At 45.1% G+C, this 20,456-nt stretch overlaps 1 protein-coding gene across 2 annotated transcripts; it reads right to left on the reverse strand.

The window, feature by feature from the left end:
* Window positions 1-3,004: 3,004 nt before the first annotated feature.
* Window positions 3,005-20,068, reverse strand: TMEM127 (transmembrane protein 127). 2 transcript variants are annotated; one of them, XM_058194084.1, is made up of 5 exons: window positions 19,891-20,068; window positions 15,302-15,439; window positions 13,490-13,909; window positions 7,614-7,778; window positions 3,005-5,822 (listed from the first exon to the last, which is right to left on the reverse strand). In XM_058194084.1, the coding sequence occupies exons 3-5, from the start codon at window positions 13,731-13,733 to the stop codon at window positions 5,515-5,517; spliced, it is 717 nt and encodes a 238-aa protein (XP_058050067.1). In that variant the 5' UTR covers window positions 13,734-13,909; window positions 15,302-15,439; window positions 19,891-20,068; the 3' UTR covers window positions 3,005-5,514. The 2 variants fall into 2 exon arrangements, with proteins under 2 accessions (XP_058050067.1, XP_058050066.1); XM_058194083.1 differs by lacking the exon at window positions 15,302-15,439.
* Window positions 20,069-20,456: the final 388 nt, after the last annotated feature.

The following is a 20,456-nucleotide window of genomic DNA, read 5'->3' on the forward strand; positions in this document are numbered from 1 at the left end:
CGCTTTACAGCTCTCTCCAAGCGGCTTACAGAGTCAGACTCTTGCCCCCAACAATCTGGGTCCTCATTTGACCCACCTCGGAAGGATGGGAGGTTGATGCTTCTAACGGCTGCTCATAATGACCGGTGTTCCTCAGAATATCCCCAAAACAAGATCAATTCCTCCATTAAAATATCCGTCTTCCTTTCTGAAGCCACCCTCATGTTATCTAAAGTTATTCTTTGGATTTGCCCTAAAGAGTACTGACAACAACTCCAGCACATATTCTAACCCTTGAAATTTCTATGGTGCGAATATATTTTAAATAATTTCTGGACACTGGTTTTTTGCATTCGAGAGCAACCACTTCCCCATGATTGCCCAAAAAAAATCCTGAACCCAACTTTGAAGGCAGCTTTAACCCTTTTTCCCCTCCTGCTGTTCCAACGAGTAATCTGCATGGCTTCAACATTTAAAAGATTTTGAGGGGGGTCACGTAAAATATGCGGGCAGTTTTTATTTTAAAACACGAACTTGTTTCAGAACTGTTTCTCTTCCACAGGTTCCTCAAAACACCTTGGTGGAGGTGTCAGCATTACCTAACATTAACATTAAGAACGGATCCTCTGGTGAGGAAACCATAATCTGAAGTAGCTGCTATTCAGAATGCAAATTTGAGTTGCACATTAGGCTGGGATCACTACTGTCCCATATCCTGCATGGGTACAATCCCATTTTTTAAAAGGACGGCGATGAGAATAAGGAGGGATAATTACAAAAAAGAAAAAGTGCCAAATATTGCTAAAATGCGAGATGTTATCCCCCTTCTTCTCTCTGGCAGACCCTCTGCCCCCTCCTGTGACCTCCCCCCCCCCGAAATGCATGACGTTCTCGAGCTGTTTTCTAATGAACTGGATAATCTGGAGACCAAGGAAAGCAGTGTTGGCTCCGTCCATTCAAGCAAGATGATCAAGTAACAATTAATTATTAATTAATACAGATGATCAATTAACAATGAATTGTTTAACAATTATATATGGAGATTCTCAGTCATCCTGGTCATGGTTAGTTAGAACAGAATAACAGAGCTGGAAGGGACCTTGTAGGTCATCTAGTCCAACCCCCGCCCAAGCAGGAGACCCTACACCATTTCTGACAGATGGCAGTCCAGACTCTTCTCAAAAGCCTCCAGTGATGAAGCTCCCACAACTTCTGAAGGCAGCTTCTGTTCTATCGGTTGATTGATCTCACTGTCAGGAAATTCCTCCTTATTTCCAAGTTGAATCTCTCCTTGATCATCTATTATTCCATCCGTTATTCCTTGTCCGGCCTTCGGGTGCTTTGGAAAACAGCTTGACCCCTTCCTCCTCTCTGTGGCAGCCCCTCAAATATTGGAAGATGCTATCCTGTCTCCCCTGGTCCTTCTCTTCACTAGACTAGCCAGGCCCAGTTCCTGCAACCATTCTTCGTATGTTTTAGCCTCCAGTCCCCTTATCATCCTGGTTGCTCTTCTCTGCACTCTTTCTAGAGTCTCAACATCTTTTTTATAGTGTGGGGACCAAAACTACGTTGCCAGGGATTACAGTCCATTCAAGCCATACTACCCTTGGTTTCTGTTCTACCACAGCTCTTATATGACTACTATTAATTACTATTATGATAGCAATACCCTTGGTGGTGTGCGTACTGGCGTTGTGGTATCACTGCCAAACTTCGGAAGGCTCTTCAGCTAAACCATCTTCAGGCAGGGATGTAAAATTCTTCGGTTTGGGCGAGCATTTTGCGCGAAGGCTGAGGACAGGATGGCTTCATTTCACCCGAATCTTGAAACTCGGCTCTGGAACAAGGTAAATTCCGCCCCCCCGCTATTCTAATCCTTTATTTTGCATTCAGCTTTTTAAGAAAAAGAGACTCGAGGCAGACCAACAGTGTGGATATTATTATATTTTTTTAAAAATAGAAACATGTCAATGCAAGAACGGTAGGCCTTTGCAAGCGGTCAGCCAACGATCAGACAAGACACCGGCCAAATTTGAGTTTCCCCTTCCTTAATGAAAGCACGCAAGGCTGTCTAATCCTATGATCGTTCGTTCCTTTACAAGCTGCACTTCAAATATTGGCCAAGAGGCAATTTACGCTGCCGTTTTTATTCTGGGTAGAAAAAAGGAATCCAGATTTTACCGATGGGAGTTAATCAACAGTGCTTGGTGAACGATGCGCTAGCTGTAAAAATGATCATAAGACAGATTATGTGGAGATTGGTTTTTATCAAGTCCCGCTATGGAAAAAGAAGGCAGATGTGGGGCCACCAGTTTATTCCGAAGATGAATCAAACTGCCCTTGGCACATGTGGGTGCTGCTTTTATTGCTTCCCGGCCATGAGCTAGAAAAGGGGAAGAGTGTAAACGCGGTATTTTCCCATTACTCACTTCAAGATCCAAATAGCAATGACACTTAGACATATATACTGCTTCACAGTGCTTTCCAGCCCTCTCTGAGCGGTTTACAGACTCCGCCTCTTGCCCCCAACAACATGGGTCCTCATTTGACCCACCTCGGAAGGATGGAAGGCTGAGTCAACTTTGAGCCGGTCAGGATCGAACTCCTTGCAGTGTGCAGAGAAGGCCTGCAATGCTGCATTCTAACAGGAAGGAAGGAAGGAAGGAAGGAAGGAAGGAAGGAAGGAAGGAAGGAAGGAAGGAAGGAAGGAAGGAAGGAAGGAAGGAAGGAAGGAAGGAAGGAAGGAAGGAAGGAAGGAAGGAAGGAAGGAAGGAAAATGAGAAGGAAATAGAGGGAAGGAAGGAAGAAGGAAGGAAACAGAGAAAGATGGGAGGAAGGAAGGAAAATGAGAAGGAAATAGAGGGGAAGGGAAACAGAAAGATGGGAGGGAGAGAGAGAGTGGGAGGGAAGGAAGGAAGGAAGGAAGGAAGGAAGGAAGGAAGGAAGGAAGGAAGGAAGGAAGGAAATAGAGGGGAAGGGAAACAGAAAGATGGGAGGGAGAGAGAGAGTGGGAGGGAAGGAAGGAGGGAGGGAGGGAGGGAAGAAGGAAGGAAGGTAGGTAGGTAGCAATAGCACTTAGACATATATACCGCTTCACAGTGCTTTCCAGCCGTCCCTGAGCGGTTTACAGAGTCAGCCTTTTGCCCCAAACAATCTGGGTCCTCATTTGACCCACCTCGGAAGGATGGAAGGCTGAGTCAACCTTGAGCCGGTCAGGATCAAACTCCTGGCAGTGGGAACGCAGAGTGTCAGCCTGCAATAATGCCTTCTAACCCCTGCACCACCAAATGCTGTCAAATACAAGAGACCAGGTGGAAATAGTCAAAGGGTGCACAACATTTAAAGCCAAATTTAGCAGGAAGCTCTCGCTGGCATCGCTACCGGCTTGTTTTGTGAGCGCGTGGAAAGCACAGAAGTGAGATTGGGACACCCAACTGAACTGCCTTTTTAAAAAAAAACATAAAAAATGATCAGATTTCTTCTACATTCCCCAACTTTGTCCGTCTCGGTTTTTAAAAGATGAGGCCTTTAGAGTCTCTTAAAAACTCCATCCCAATTTTTCTCCCATGCGATTAAAAGGACAGGGAAAGGGTCTCCTTCCCGCAACTTCCAACCCTGTATTTATACCGGTGGCATGCTAACATGCTTCAGGCTACGGAGGCTCTCATGCGCTCTGCATGAACTGGCACATATAAGAGAAGGATTAAAATCGGTGGTGGGATTCAACCAGTTCGCACCAATTCGGGAGAACTGGTTGTTAACTTTCTGAGCAGTCTGTCAAACTGGTTGTTGGAAGAAATCATTAGGGCAGAGAACCGGTTGTTAAAATGACTTGAATCCCACCCAGCACTGAATAAAATCCTCTCTTAACTTTGATAGACCAAATCACTCCCTTCACCATCAAGATCGTGGCACAAACACCCTTCGGCCTCTCAGGCAGCTTTCCTGCTGCGTTATCTTTTCATCTCGTTGAACAGGAACCAACTCCCATCAAGTCAAGCTGGTTTTACTCTGTTTTACAGTCTCAATCTTCTTTTAATATACACACGCGCACACACAGAGGCTGCTCACTCATTCACTCGCTCCGTTTTGTGTCAGCTCCCTCCAACGGTCAGTAAAAGCACATTTTTAGTGAATTAAAAAAACAAAACAAAACCATTTGCTGGCTTATTCGAAGCGGGTTTACCTCCACGCAGAGAGAGCGGGGGGGGGGGGGGAAACCAAGGAAAAGGTTAACTATCATTCTCTTTGTACAAGAAAGCCAGCTGGGAAATGCTCTTTCGGTTACTACCTGCAGCTAACGGGAGGACCGATGAAACCCCAGTGGCGGGAAGGAAAGATCGGTTTTGAGATTACGAAGGTGGAATCGGTTGGCGGGGGGAGGGAAACGAAAGACATACCGAAAAGGTTAACAGTGGAAATCGAGCTTGGAATTAATATTTGCATATCATTGGTTGCATTGGTGATGTTGGTGGTCATCGTGAGAGAGGGAAGAAAATGGTTCTGATATGTTGCCTTGCGCAAAGGGGCTGAAGGCCTGGCAATTGTGCAGAGCAGGAAAGCCAGGTGGAAGGACAGCCCCCCCACCCTTGCCAGAGACAAGAGGTGCCCCCCCCTCTCCCAGGGAGAAAACGTCAGTAGTCGTGATATCCTCTTGGAGTGCGCCACATTTCGTGGGCCCTTCCCCCCAACCCTCCGCCCGGCAACCCCGTCAGGGAAAGAGGGGGCCGCGAGAAGAAAGAGCAAAGTGCAAAAAAACGCTTCCGCGAAGTCGCGGAAGGCGTGAGTGGAGGAAACGAAAGGTGGGAGGAAACGTTAACCCTGCTTTTCAGGAAGCACGGAGGGTCGACCGAACGGCGTCGCCTCTCCACAAACCAGTGCATAGAGGAGGAGTCCCGTATCTTTCGGAGTGCTGAAGGCCAAGCCCGTTGGCCCGAGGGGTGAACGTCAGAGAGTGTCTCCTTCCGCTCTTCATTCCCCCCCCCTCCCCAAAAGGAGAGGAGTTCTGCGGGTGGCGGGACAGGACGGCTGAATCCTCCGCTGCCCGCCAGTGAGAAATGTCTTAGCGCAATGCCAAAAATGGTGGCGCCCTTCCCTCCGCCCACCCGCCCACCCTTTCCCCGTCCAATCAAGCAGTCTACATGCTTTCCTTTTCGCTTCCTTCCCTTGAAGCAGCTCTCTTCAGACCTCTCTCTCTCTCTGGAGCCCCCCAAGCTCTGCCGCTCTTGGCAGCGGGAAAATGTCCAGTGCCCACCCACCCCCAAAATGCCTGAGGTTCAAACCCCGCCCCAATGGTCACCCCATTGCTTCAGAATACGACTGCTTCGGAGGTCACGGCATGAGCAAGTCTTCGGCTCGGGCCCCTGTCCTCTCTCCAGACAGGAAACGGTGAAAGGGAGCAGATCCACAGAGAGGAAGGAAGGGAGAAACACCTACAAGAGAAGGGAACGTGTTCCCAAAGCAATTGTGTGCAGGCTTGGGCTGGAAGAAGCTTCCCCCCCACTCCACTTGCCCCAGCCATCGTCCGGGGAAGCGTTACGGAGTGTAAGCCGGCGGTGGCTGGAACTGGTTGATGCCTTCGTACTCTGCGGGGTAAGGTTCATTCTCCTCCATCTCGGACAGGAGCTCCAAGGCCTGCTCCTCTTCTTCCGTGGGGTAGTGGCGCAGGAGGTTGGCAGCCGTGGCCAGGATGGATGCCCCGCCGGCTCCGGCCACCAGGTAAAAACTGACGGCAAACGTAACGTAGACCTGCGAGCCGTGGTACTTCTTGTGCTGCTGTTGCTGGGCGAGAATCAGCTCCGATGCCCAGTAGCAAAACCCGATCACCGTGGCGCACTGCAGCACTGCGGGCGGAAGGAAAAGACGCAGGGATGGAAACATGGGGAATGAGGACTTGGGCAATGACCCTTTCTCAGGCGAACGCATACACACCGAGGCAGAGAGAGACAGAGAAAGAGAAACACACACACAGAGCGAGACAGAGAGAGAGAGACAGAGAGAAAGAGAGAGAGAGAGACAAAGAGAGAGAGAGACAGAGGGAGACACAGAAAGTGAAAGACAGAGAAAGACAGAGAGACAGAGAGAGAGAGACACACACACAGAGAGAAAGAGAGAGAGAAGAGGCAGAGAGAGAGAAAGAAAGAGAGAGAGAAAGAGAGAGAGACAGACAGACAGACAGCTGGCGAGGAGCCAACGGGTTGCATCAGCTCAGTTATCTGATAAATGTACATTTTTTTTGCTTTTTGAACACTTACAGTCTTTTTAAGATGAAAGTGTGGGATGGGGAGAGATGTGATCTTTTGGCATTTGAAGTTGAATGTACAAGTTGGACTGGTTTGTGTCATGGAGAACTGACTGGGCCAAAAGACGCTTTATGATATTTTTCACCCAAACGCGGGGTAGAAACCGAACGCACTGCAAAAAGTGGTTTAATGTTTTCCCCTATAATTTTGTCAGCCCCCCTCCCCCAATAATGTCATTTTGAGATGATTGTTGTGGCCTATGGCCAAACTGAGGGCCAAAGACAGCGTCGCACCTACGGGAGAAAACACAGGTGCTGTCTCTTGTCCCAAAGGTGCTTTCTCAAGAGGCAACTGGACTTTTTTGGTCCAGTTTCACCAAAAAAAAAAAAAAAAAAGACCAGTTGCCTCTTGAAAAAGCACCTTTGGGACAACCATGACCTGGATGATCGAGAAGCTCCATAGGTGCTTCCTCTTATTAGTCCAACTAATTGTGCCTTAAGTGCAGAAGGGGACTAGGTAGGTAGAGCGATGTGGCACATGAGCTCTATAAAAATTTCACTAGGGGAAAAACTTAACACCGTAGGAACACGCAAAAGGGTCTGTTCGAGGCTCAAGCACAGATGGAGAAAAATGAAAGTACCGTACTTTTCGGAGTATAAGAGGCACACACACACCCCAAAAGAGGGTGGAAATGTTGGTGTGTCTTATATACTGAATGCAGCCATTTTTGGCCTCCCGAAACCCCAACCCGCGCATCCCGTTTTTGCCAAAAACAGGTCGTTTTTTTTGCAAAAACGGGATGCGCAGAGGGTTTGGGAGACCTGCAGAGTGCTCCTGGGGACTGGGGAGGGCAAAAATGCGACGTGTGGGGGGCTTCAGAGGCCAAAAAGGGGCCCGTTTTTCACATAAATGAGGGCATTGTTGCCCCCCCCGGCCGCAGGAGCACTCTGCATGCCTCCCAAACCCTCTGCGCATCCCATTTTGGCACAAAACAGGCCTGGTTTTTGGAAAATGGGACGCAGAGGGTTTGGGAGGCCTGCAGGGTGCTCCTGGGGGCTGGGGAGGGCAAAAACGGGATGCATGGGGGGTTTGGGAGGCCAAAAACAGGCCCGTTTTTTCATAAAAATGGGACTGTTTTTTGCAAAAACGGGACACGCAGAGGGTTTGGGAGGCCTGCAGAGTGCTTCTGGGAACCTTTTTTTTTTCCTTGTTTACCTCTTCGAAATCTGGTGCGTCTTATACTCCGGTGCATCTTATCATCCGAAAAATGCGATATTTGGTGGACAAGTTAAGAGGGCCGGGTGGTTGTGGAAGGCCCACGGGAGCCCCACGAGAGTCCCACCCCGCCAAAGGAACCCAAAGCATAACATAAAATCAAAGCTCCCCAGCTACCTGTGAGGATGTGAGCAAATGCATAACGGCGCGTAATCTTCAGTGCAGCATGCTTGGGCCCAAAGACGTCGAGAAGGAAAGCCGAAAGGCTACAAATGATCCCCAAGAAGCAGAAGGCAGCAATGACCCGAAGCAACAACACCGTCTGAGGGTTCATGCAGTAGTCTGGAAAGAAGGAGACAGAATCAAAAAGTCATTTCCGTTAGTGGCATCACCTCTGAGCAGAAGCTCTTTCCTCATTTCACAGATTCAGCCCTTTACAACCCTGGAGGTCTAGACCAGGGGTCTCCAACCTTGGCAACTTTAAACCTGGAGGACTTCAACTCCCAGAATTCCCCAGCCAGCATTGCTTTGTCTTTGGACAACGTTGGCTCTTCGGCTTTGAAATGGAGATGAGCACCGCCCCCTAGAATCAGGAACTAGCACATATGTGCGAGGGAAACCTTTACCTTTATTGAGCTAAAACAAATGTCTTTTCCATATGAATATAGAACATAATGGGATTCCCCCCCCCGCCCAACCAGGCTCTCCAAAAATTCAGGAACCAAGTCACATCGCCTTGTTTAAAACTGCAGCTTATTCTCCATTTGACAAAACCCAAATTAGAGAGTTTTCTGCTTGGACTTTTCAGTGAAACCTCCTGGTTTTATGGGGTAAAGATTATATATTTCTTCATACCTAGCAGGGGGGATAAAAATCAATGACTTTTTGTTTAAAAAATAATAATAATAAAACAGATTTTTTTTTATTTAAACAGATTTTTTTTATATTTTTATCAAATTTATTTTAATAAAATGCTTTTGGAGCCAAGGCAAGTGTTTTAAGATTATTTCACTGGTCGTTTATACTGAATTTTTTTTTTTTTTGCTCAACTGCCAATCTTCTAATGATCAGATTGTTTTGAATGCCTTTGAGCAGGATGCCTGACTCAATTTCCGTCAAGACTTTTCTCTTGTTCTTGGTAATGCTGTTGGGCTCAGATTTCAAGAGTAGTTTCGCTCTGACAGTTCCTTCAAGGACCTTTTCACCTACTTTAAATGTGCTTCGCTGGCTTACCCTGAGGCCCTTGCCCTGGCAACAAGCAGAACCATAAAAAAAGAAACAAACATTAAAGCAAGATAAAGAACCAGTTTGATCTCGTGGTTTAAGCACCAGGTTATAAAAGTGGGAGAGTCAGTGACTCCTAGTCTTGCTTTAGGCATGAAAACCAGCTTAAAGTTTAAGTGGGATTTTTTCTCTCTCCAATGTTTAATGTTGGGTGTTTGGGTCATTATTTTTCTTTTTTTCCCTTTTGCATATACTTTTTTAAAAGGTTCTGCAACCCAACAAGAAAAACACAGACTTCAGAGGATAATTAGAACTGCAGAAACAACAATGGCTACCAACCTGCCTTCCATTGAGGACCTGTATACTGCACGAGTCAAAAAGAGGGCTGGGAAAATATCTACATCCTGGACATAAACTGTTTCAACTCCTACCCTCAAAACGACGCTATAGAGCACTGCACACCAGAACAACTAGACACAAGAACAGTTTTTTCCCGAAGGCCATCACTCTGCTAAACAAATAATTCCCTTTACTGAATCTACACTACTATTAATCTTCCCATCGTTCCAATCACCCATCTCTTTCCATTTATGACTGTATGACTATAACTTGTTGCTGGCAATCCTTATGATTTATATTGATATATTGACCATCAATTGTGTTGTAAATGTTGTACCTTGATGAACGTATCTTTTCTTTTATGTACACTGAGAGCCTATGCACCAAGACAAATTCCTTGTGTGTCCAATCACACTTGGCCAATAAAAATTCTATTCTATTCTATTTTTGCCTTTTTTTCCATTGTTGATACTGTTAGGTGTATGGGGTTTCCCCCCCAGCCCCCGGGTGGGTTTTCTGTTTTGTATTTTATTCCCATCGAGAAAACATAATAAATGTAATAAATGCATATTTTAAAAAAAGAAACTTCTTTTAATTCAGATCCGTAACTGCTGATGCAGATGTCCATGTGGCAGGTGGATTAATACAAATGTTCATTGTTTATGCGTTTCGGTGGAAAGAAGACATTTATTAATTGGTTCCAGTGTGTTCAGTTTTGTCAAAAGCTGGGGCTATGAATTAGTGAGTTTTATTGTTTCATGAAGCAACTTCCATGGGTTTAGAGCTCAGGAATGCCAGCAAAAAAACGCTCTTAAATTTGATTTCTATTTTTTTTTAACTCTCAGTTTTCCTCTCTCCAAAATCAACTTTTGGAGAACAAGAAACAAGGATACTGGCATTTTTAAACAAGAACTGCTTGACACTGTCCCCAATCTGTTGCATGCAGATTCTCTCCAATTCAAGAAACTGAAAATCCCATTTTAATGCCAGTTCACCATGGTTACAAGTTACAATAACAAAAAATAAATAAAAATAAGAGATCTGAAATGTACTCCATTTTAAGATGTTTCACATGGAGCAAGTGCCACTGTTGTAATCAGAATAATATATCGGCATTTGATATACAGTAGTGACCAAAATTGTGGAAACCTTTTGGGAAAAGTGTATTTTTGAGGTTTGATGGCTAATAACACCACTTTTTTTTTTTTTTTTTTGGAGTTTCAAGATAATCATATTCCACTGCTGGAATGGCCTGGGAATAGCCAATTGAAAATCTATGGAGCCGACTAAAGAAACTTGTTAATCAGAAGTGACCCAGCAATAAAACCCAGTTAATAGAAGCAACCATTCAATCTTGGTTTGAAGCAAGTTAATTGAAGCAAACAATTCAATCATTATAACAGCTGCAGAACTAAAAGTCTTGGTTAACTCCGTGGGAAGACACTGTAAGGCCGTAATTCATGCTAAAGGTTATCCAACTAAGTACTAACTGACAGGGTAATAATTTTTATATATCTTGTTTTTTCTATGGTGATCATTTTTATATATCTCCTTTTTTCTAGGTTTTTCACTTTATACGGTAACTGCTATTCTAATAGCAAATCCTTCATAAAAGTTATTGCATGACATTCTTGATTAAATTATCTTTCCAGTGATATATAATTTTATGGTACCACTCCAAAAAAAAAGAAAAAAAGAAAAGTGGTGCTATTAGCTATTTTTTTTAGAAAATACACTTTTCCCAAAAGGTTTCCACAATTTTGGCCACTACTGTATACCCGAGACAAGATGAATTGCCTTAGCTGGCAACGATTCAACCTCCATTTCAGTAGGAAAAAGCTGAACTGAATGTGAGTTATTTGGTGGGATGGGATGTACACAAAAGGAACAAACAAACCCGGGCTTGTGACCAAAATAACTTTTAAAATGGAGATTGCAGAAAAACAAGTAAGGATGGAGGAAAGTTAACCAAGCAATGAGAATTTGAAATTCCTGGTTGATTTTTGTTGATGTTGTTAGTTGCGAAGTCGTGTCCGACCCATCGCAAAACCATGGACAACGTTCCTCCAGGCCTTCCTGTCCTCTATCATCCTCTGGAGCCCATTTAATCTGCTTCAGTGACTCCATCCAGCCACCTCGCTCTCTGCCGTCCCCTTCTTCTTTTGCCCTCCATCGTTCCCAGCATTAGGCTCTTCTCCAGTGAGTCCTTCCTTCTCCTTAGTATTTGAGTTTCCTCTTCAGGATCTGGCCTTCTAAAGAGCAGCTAGGGTTGATCTCCTCTAGGACTGACCGGTTGGATGGCCTTGCAGTCTAAGGGACTCGCAGGAGTCTTCTCTAGCAGCAGAGTTCAAAGGCCTCCATTCTTCGGCACTCAGCCTTCCTTATTTATTTCTTTAGCCTTCACTTTGGTCAGGATAGTGTAGGTGGAGCAGACCAAGAAATCACCAGAAGGCTTAAACTATCTTTACTGAAACAGATTATAACAGAATCTTGCTTGTCTGATTGTGTTTTTACCTTCTCTCCCTTCTTATGCTCAGTTATGAGTCAGTGTCGTATAATGACAACAATAACACTGACAACAATGTATGAAACTTATTGCCACCTGACTCTCAATGCCTCACAACGAAGAAATTAAAATAAAATCCATGCAACATAACACTGGCTTTCAAAGGTTTTTTTATCTCCCTTAACAAAATTGTTCCAGCCACTCTTAGAATGACTTTGTTGTACACTAAAATGAAATTTCGTTGCATACAACAACAGGATCACCACCTCCAATATACACTACATGAACATGACAAATAAATACAAACAAAATTATGCAAATATCCCACATATATTATGTGACACAGAGAAACAACACAGTCTAGTTCGGATGTATGAATGCACATGGCGAGAAAGACGAATCTTGCGAGTTTACCAGACAGATGGCATAGGCAACAAAGCTATAGTAGTCCTACTATAAATACTTCAAAAACCCCTCCTAGAGGCGAACGACAGAAACAGACCGTGGAGTGCTTGTGTGAGGTCTCTAACAATGCTTCGAGCTCTAAGCACCTAGTGCTTATAAGCAGCATCATGAATAATGGGAAGCGAGCTCCCTATAATCTTCTCCGCTATCCTCACCACTCTCTGTAGGGACTTTCTATCTGAGGTGCTGCTGCCACCAAGCCAAACAGGGATGCAGTTTGTTAAAACGCTCTCCATCGTGGCTCTGTAGAAAGTGGCTAGGGCAGAAGGAGAAAGAGGTGCTCTTCTCATCCGATGTAGGAAACGCAGATGCTGGCTTGCATGCTTCACTAAGGATGACGTGTGGAGAGACCAGTTCAGATTGTTAGTGATCTGAACCCACAGATATTTAATACTGTTGACCACCCCTACTGCTACATCCTTGATACCGAGTGGAGTATGACCATGCCGGCTCTTTCTAAACTCTACAATGATCTCCTTTGTTTTATTAACATGCAGAACAATTAGAATACTTGCCTAGTCGATAATCGTTCTTATTTATTTCTATCCAGGTCATTTTCCTTCCTGTTTACATCTAGGGAGCTACAGGGTAAAACCAGAGAATTCATGGGAATCATTGCTTTTTTTTTTTCCCAGAGGGGAAAAAAGTGACCTTTATGCAAGCGTCTGAGATTTTCAGGAACAGAAACAAAAAAAAAGGCCCTGAATGATTTGTTCATGTCATGGTAGAACAGGAAGTCCTGTAATATCTTGCAAAAGCGTTCAAGGGGAGGGCTTTAAGGCAGACTGGTAGAAAACCAGAGATAACCAGCCAGTGGTACAGCTGAAAATTAAGCTTTTAAGCCAGAGCTCAGTTTATCTTGAGGAGTATTTGTTTATTGGTGGTGTCCACCTCCACTCACAATTTATGTTTTGAACCATATTTAAGAAGTTAAGTTGACCTTGTGCTTTAACTGGGGGAGGGGGGGTGTCCAGCAAATTGCCTCAGCAATTTGTAATTGTACAATTTTACAATTTGTGGACTTCGACTCCCAGAAGTCCACACACCTCTATAGAGCCCTGCTTTATTAAGCTGAATTAAGAAAACAAAAATAACAGGGCAGAAGGAGCGTGAGGAAGGAGGGTGTGGAAGCACTAAATTTTTTGACTAGAACAACAGTTGTGCACTTTGTTCCCTGTGCAATAATAGCACACCTGCCAGTTACGATTTGCTGGCATTCTAAGTATCGTCTTATGAAAAGAGGAGGGGATACGTGTTCCAAGACTCAGTCAACACACACTGTAGGCTCTTCCAGAGGTTGAATCTCAGGGTAAGCATCGCATAATAAATTTGCAGTTTGACAGAGTCGGTGGGGAAGCACAATTCTGTATATCACAAGCTGTTATAGTTCTCGAGCTGCAGCCAATAGTTTAGCCAATCGCGCGCTCACATTTGCGAACCGGTACCGAAGTTAAGTGAATACCCCTCCTGCACTGAGCCAATCTACAGTTATTTTTAAGAGCACCCGTTTCCTTCTCACCTTTAAGTAGATCCGGATCAATGTATCCCAGCACATCAGCAACCCCCAGCTCCTGGCGAGAACAAGTGCCCCCGTGAATCCGTAGCCAGGCGGGCTCTGCTAAGGCAGTACACAGGGCAGTTATGGAGAGGGCCCCAGGCAAGGCAGAAGCCAAGCTCCTTTCGGGCTGCTTGGGCAAGGCACTCCCATCTTGCCCTCTTCGCCTTCGGCCACTGGGCAGCACTGAACCACTCGGGGTATACATGGATCTCCCTTGGGATGTTCAGCCAAATAAATCCAACGCAACAACGGAGGAAGACTGGAACACTTGGGATCTTCAGAGGTAGGCACTGCCAGTGCCGCTGGAGAAGTAGCCAGGAGGCAGCAGGTCAACCAAAGGCCTGGAGACAGGACATCACATCAAAGGGTGGCCTCTGGACTCTGTTGAGGAAGCGAAAAGAGGCAATTGATGATGACATGCAGATACAAAGAAGGGACAAGAAACTATTGTTTCTAATTGACCGTGTTATGGATGCGTGAAAGTTCCTTTCTAGTGACCAGAGTTTAATTGTTGGGCTGGAAAATGTGGATATTAGCTACGGTCTAGCAGAGGGGGGAAAATATTGGATCCCCCCCTTACAGGAATGTGAAGATGCTTGGAATCTGGGTTGGCAAAAAATATAAAGGATTACAATAATTCTCAGACCAAAGAAAGAGATTAAGCCCAATAGTCAACTAGAAGGGTATTTTCTTTAAAGCAATGGGGGAATCTGATGCAGTTCATATTTTCATAAAACACCCCTTTGTCTTTCGTTTGGAGGCCACCAACATATACAGAACTTGACAAAGGCCACACATGCCTCCACCATGCCGACAGCAATATGTGTAATACTCAAAGAGAATCAGTGAAGATACTAACTGCTGCCTGAGGAATATAAACAGGATGGGAGCGTACTCTCAAGGCCACTGTATATTCACACACTCTTTCCTTTGGAAGTGTGTGCGGCGGCAGCCAAAGAAGCCAATGCAAGTTGCATTAACAGAGGGATACAATCAAGATCAAGGGTGGTACTAATACCACTCTATAAAGCCTCAGTAAGGCCACACCTAGAATGCTGCATCCAGTTTTGGTCACCACTATAAAAAAAGATGTTGAGACTCTAGGAAGAGTGCAGAGATGAGCAACCAGGATGATTAGGGGTCTGGAGGGTAAAATGTACGATGAATGGTTGCAGGAACTGGGCATGGCTAGTGTAGTGAAGAGAAGGACCAGGGGAGACACGATAGCAGTCTTCCAATATTTGAGGGGCTGCCACAGAGAGGAGGGAGTCAAGTAATTTTCCAAAGCTCCTGAAGGCCAGAAAAGGAATAATGGATGGAAACTGACCAAGGAGAGATTCAACCTAGAAATAAGGAGGAATTTTCTGACAGCGAGAACAATCAACCCATGGAACAGGAGTTGCCTTCGGAAGTTGTGGGAGCTTCATCACTGGAGGCTTTCAAGGAGAGACTGGACTGCCACCTGTCAGAAATGGTATATGGTCTCCTGCTTGGGCGGGGGGTTGGACTAGATGACCTACAAGGTCCCTTCCAACCTTTTCAGCAAAGCAATCTGTGCCAGCTGGAGTGTTGAGAAAGTGAGATTTCAGTTAATTGGGGAGAAAAGGGGATGCTCACATATACCCCTAACTGATAAGCAGCAACTCTTTCCAGAATTACTCTTAAATAGTATTCCCACTTATCTAATTCCTGAACCAAAACTACCTTTAAAAAGTGCCTCTTTTAAGGCCAAAGAAAATGGAATGAATCTGCAACTGCAATTTAGCCATATACCTGAAGAATAATGCATTTTTGTCCATTTGCACTGACAATTTATTTCTCTACAGGCTGCTTCCGCCACTATTTTTTATCTTCTGGGCTCCAGCCAGGAATAAGCCACTTTGCAGGATGCTGTTAGCTCTTTCTCAGGTTCTTCCCAAGGAAACAAAAAAAATGCTGTGGGCACAGACACCGCAATTCAAACTGTTCAGACTCTTTTTAACCTTGCTGCCTAGTGTGCACAATGCCTGGAGGATATTAGATTTTTAATGAGGAACCAATTCAGGTCAGAAATAATTCAGTCAAAGTTCGACGCTTGCAGACTTATTAGAAGAAGCAAAGTTCCCTCCGTATCCACTTCCAGAATTGATTTCTACAAGCAATAATTTTAAGAATGAAAAGAAACCATATACCGTATTTTTCAGACTATAAGACGCACCTACATTTAGAAGAGGAAAACAACAAAAAGAAGTTTTTGGCCTCCACGTGCCCCATTTTCGGCCCTTTTTCAGCCTTTTTTTTTTTTTTGGCCCGTTTTCAGGACTTTTGTTGGCTCTTTTCCGGCCTGTTTTCATGGCTTTTTTCGGCCCGTTTTTGAGGATTTTTTTGGCCTGTTTTTTCAGAAAAATCAGGCCAAAAAAAGGCCTTGAAAACGGGCTGAAAATGAACTGAAAAAGGCCCAAAAACGGGGCATGTGGAGGCCAAAAAACAGCCAGTGGGTGGGGGGGCTTCACCGTGGCTGATAATGGGCTCTACTATCAGACTGCTCTCACAATAATTCCCGACTTACAACCATTGATTTAGCCAGAGTTTCGAATTTACAAGGGTACTGGGAGAAAAGTGACTTATGGCTGAATCCTCACACACCTATGACCACTGCAGCATCCCCAGGGTCATGTGACTTGAACCCGGGCACTTGGCAACTGTGGCACGGATTTAACCAGTTTCAACCTCTTGAGATTGTCTTTTACAAACTTCCCAGCAAGCTTCTGAAAAGCCGAGTCAGTGGAGGAAGCTGGGTTCATTTAACAGCCCTGTGATTCGCTTTAACAACTGTGGCAAAAAAAAAAAATCCGGCACAGCTTGCTTAGAAATGGACATTCCGGTCCCGATTCCAAGTATAAGTCAAGGATTGTCTGTGTGGCAATAAACTTTTCCCCAACGTTCAACCAGAATCCGCCTTCCTGTGACTTTTATTCCAATGGATTGACAGAGAACAGACTGTGTCTTTCTTCTTCCTGTATTACGTCTCCCCTGAAGGAATTTTTCTCAAGGCAACACACACTCCGTTCCCCTTCCTGAGGCTTAGCTTCCAGTCCTTTTGATTATTCTCCCTGCCATTCTCTATACTCACTGTAGTTTATCTGAATATTTCAGAATAACAGAGTTGGAAGGGACCTTGGAGATCTTCCAGTCCATCCCCCCAGCTCATTCAGGGAACTCTATTCCAGGGGTCCCCAACCCCCACCCAGCCCCAGCGGGCTTTAAACCGTTTGGAACTGGGCCACGAAAGTGGTAGGTGAACTCTGTACCAATTCAGAAAATGATTGTCCAATCTCTTAAAATCCTCCAGTGTTATGATGCTCGGAATTGGACACAATACTCTGTGTAAAATCTGACCAAATGCAGAAGAGAGCTATTCCTACCTTGTGATTTGGAAAATAAGCCTCGAGATGTATCACAGCACAAAACTGATTTTACTTTTTAGAAGGTAATCATGGTGATCTTTAACATCCCATCGTATGGATTCACACTCAGCTACAATTCCAAAACCCTTTTCACATCCGGAATTCCTCCTCCTGCGCTTTCACATTTTATTTAGTTCGTTAACCACTTTAGCATTTGTGATCGTTAAAATTTGTTCTGTAAATCTTAACTCTCTTATTTTGAATTTTGTTTGGATCTTTAAAGGATCTGCTATCTCTTCCAGTTTTTCTACAGTTTTTATTCCACTTAACCAAGTATTCTTGCAAATTTAAAAGCCAAGGTTTTGGTAAGTATCTTCAAAGCGCTCCATGGCATAGGGCCGGGTTACCTACGGGACCGTCTGCTGCCACCGATTGCCTCCCACTGACCCGTGCGCTCTCACAGGGAAGGACTCCTTAGGGTGCCGTCAGCCAGGCAGTGCCGACTGGCGACACCCAGGGGAGGGCCTTCTCTGTGGGGGCCCTCATCCTCTGGAACGAACTTCCCCCAGGACTTCGCCAACTTCCTGACCTTCGAACCTTTTACCGCGAGCTTAAGACACATCTATTTATTTGCACAGGACTGGCATAGGATTTTAAATTTGGTTTTAACGGGGTTTTATTATTTTTATCGCAATTTTTTAATATTCGGCCTTATTTAATAAGTTTTTTAATTGGTGCTTTATTTTGTATTTATATGTATGTTTTTATTAGGCTGTAAACCGCCCCGAGTCCCTCGGGAGATAGGGCGGTATAAAAATGCGATTAAATAAATAAAATAAATAAAATTAAATCCAACCATTTGACAACGAGGCCCCACTTTTCCGAGCGACAACTGCTACTGATTATATTTTTACACAAGTCATCTTATAATAAAGCTTTTACATCAGGGCTTCCTGACTGCGAACAATGAATGTCGCAGCACAACACATTTGGAAGATTCCACTTTGAACCTGGCCAGATGGGAAGTTAAGGACCATTCCCTAACATAATTTGTGCCTGGAAAAACACGAGGACAGGAGAGGAATAAAACGTCCCGGCTAAGCACTTGTTCAAATACAAACTGCACAGCTCTATAGTGAAGCCTTTGAGAGGACCAGAAAAGAATCTTTGTCTTTCCCACACTCAAATTTCCTTTTTTTCCAGCATTCTCTGACCATGTATTTTTTTTTCCTCTCCCCCATTTTCTCTGGCTGCCCTGAGATCCAATCTGAGTGTTAACCAAAGCAGAGAAGTGACTCTTAAATTACAGGTTAGTTTTACTGCCTCCAATAACATAAAGGATGGGCGTTCATGACCCTGCAGTGATAGCAAAGGTTTCTTTTCTTTTCTCTTTCCTTCCTTTCCTCCTTCCCTCCCTCCCTCCCTTTCTTTCTTTTTTAAAATTTGGTTCCTGGTATCTTTTTCACTGTGCAGTCAGATTTTATTTGAACTGGTACTGTTTACTATTATCACTTGTTTTAATAAGTCATATGTCAGAGTCAAAGGGTGACCAGGGAGGCATCTCAAATTAGCCAACTAGAAACTTTTGTGATGGGTGTGTATGGGTGTGTGTGTATACATACACAAGTATGTATGTATGTATGTATATTTATAGATAGATAGATAGATAGATAGATAGAGAGAGAGATAGATAGATAGATAGATAGATAGATATGATAAATAGATGGACGGATAGATAGATAGATAGATAGATAGATAGATAGATAGATAGATAGATAGGTAGGTAGGTAGAGAGATAGATATGGATGGATAGAGAGATAGGTAGGTAAGTAGGTAGATATTGCAAACTATCCTAAAAATGTGAGTTCCAGCTGTAGCTATAAAAGAAGAGACAGACATCACGATCTCCGGAACTTAATATATATTATTCACAATGGCCAAATTGATCAAAGATACATAAAGTTGAATATCTCTCCATATATATACACATAAACACACATATACACATAAGTTTTCTGATATGGATGTATGCGTATATAACTTTTGTGGTTTGTGTGTGTATAGTATTGTAGCCGAGTGTGAGTCTGTATTAATTATATATTATATTTATACACACACAGAGAGAACAGACATCAGAATTTCATTTTTCAGGTCCATCAGTGTGTTGAGGGGAGGTGGGGGAGGGAAACCCTGACAATAAAGGTTATTATTATTATTTATTATTATTTATTTAATTTATATACCGCCCTTCTCCCGAAGGGCTCAGGGCAGTTTACAGCCAAAGTAAAAAGCACAAATCGGAAAGTTAAAAAACATTTAAACATTTAAAAACTAATTAAATTAAAGGCTGAAAGAATTATAATAAAAACTATATTAAAACCCCAATAAATTATCTTCTGTCTCTCTTATCTCACCTGAACCAATAAACGCTATAAATAAAAATAACACTCTGAGCTTCAAGCTGGCTGCCCATCTAGTACTCTAAAGCAGGGCTCTCCAACCTTGGCCGCTTTAAGCCTGGAGGACTTCAACTCCCAGAATTCCCCAGCCAGCTTTGCTGGCTGGGGGATTCTGGGAGTTGAAGTCCGCCAGGCTTAAAGCGGCCAAGGTTGGAGAGCCCTGCTCTAAACTGCCCCCCTTTCACTCCCCCTCCCCCCTATCATCACCCTGGAGGGTCTCTACCACATCAGCGCCCCAACTCTCTTCTCCGGGTTCCCCCAACGCCCCGAACCCCGAAATCCGGGTGGGCGAATCCCTCAGAACTCAGAGCAGGAACCCCTCCCTCCCTTCCTCCCCCTCCCCCATTCCAGGTAGTTGACGTGAATGAGACCCTCCGGGTTCAAACGACGCACAAACCCAGACCGGGAAGGAGCGGGACGGCGTCCTGTCAATCACCGGCTCGTCCCCCCCTCCCCCAACCTAACCCCCACCGTCCTCCTCCTCCCCCCCAACCTCCCGCGGGCCCTTCCTCCTCACCGCTGCCGCTCCCGAGGCCTGAGCCGCGGCGGGCCTCCGTGTCGGGGCCGCCCTCGCAACCGCGCTCTGAGGGGGCCGCCGAGCCTGACGAAAAACCGCCGCCGCTCCCTCAGCTTCCCGGCCGCCGCCGCCGAGCTTCCGCTTCCGCCCCCCTCGAGGCGACGTCACGGCGCCGTCGCGCGCTTCCGCGTGACGTCACGGCCGTCACGTCGCTTCCACCCCCCCCGAGGAGACGTCACGGCGTTTATGTCGCGTCCCGCGTGATGTCACGGCGCCGCCTCGCTTTCCCTCCCCGAGGGGATGTCACGGCGTTTGTGTCGCGCGCCGCGTGACGTCACGGCGCCGCGTAGCTTTTCCCCCGAGGGGACATCACGGCGTTTGTGTCGCGGCCCGCGTGACGTCACGGCGCTCGCCTCAGAAAACTCAACCGCCATTATTGTACTGCCCTAAACCCCCTCACCACACACAAACACACGTACACACACACACACACAGAGCGGGCCGAAATGGGTCGCGAAACAACTCATGAGGCAGGAGGGCCTTGGTTTTCCGCCCCCTCCCGCGTC

Source organism: Ahaetulla prasina, chromosome 9 (genome assembly GCF_028640845.1).
Source record: "Ahaetulla prasina isolate Xishuangbanna chromosome 9, ASM2864084v1, whole genome shotgun sequence".
Lineage (NCBI taxonomy): Eukaryota > Metazoa > Chordata > Lepidosauria > Squamata > Colubridae > Ahaetulla > Ahaetulla prasina.

Excerpts from the sequence above, each read along its gene's own strand:
- TMEM127 (XM_058194083.1), bottom strand. The coding sequence starts at position 13,733 with ATGTATACCCCGAGTGGTTCAGTGCTGCCCAGTGGCCGAAGGCGAAGA. Across the intron at positions 7,779-13,489 it reads TGATCCGGATCTACTTAAAG|ACTACTGCATGAACCCTCAG; the intron begins GTGAGAAGGAAA and ends CCTTCTTTCCAG. Across the intron at positions 5,823-7,613 it reads ATTTGCTCACATCCTCACAG|TGCTGCAGTGCGCCACGGTG; the intron begins GTAGCTGGGGAG and ends TTCCGCCCGCAG.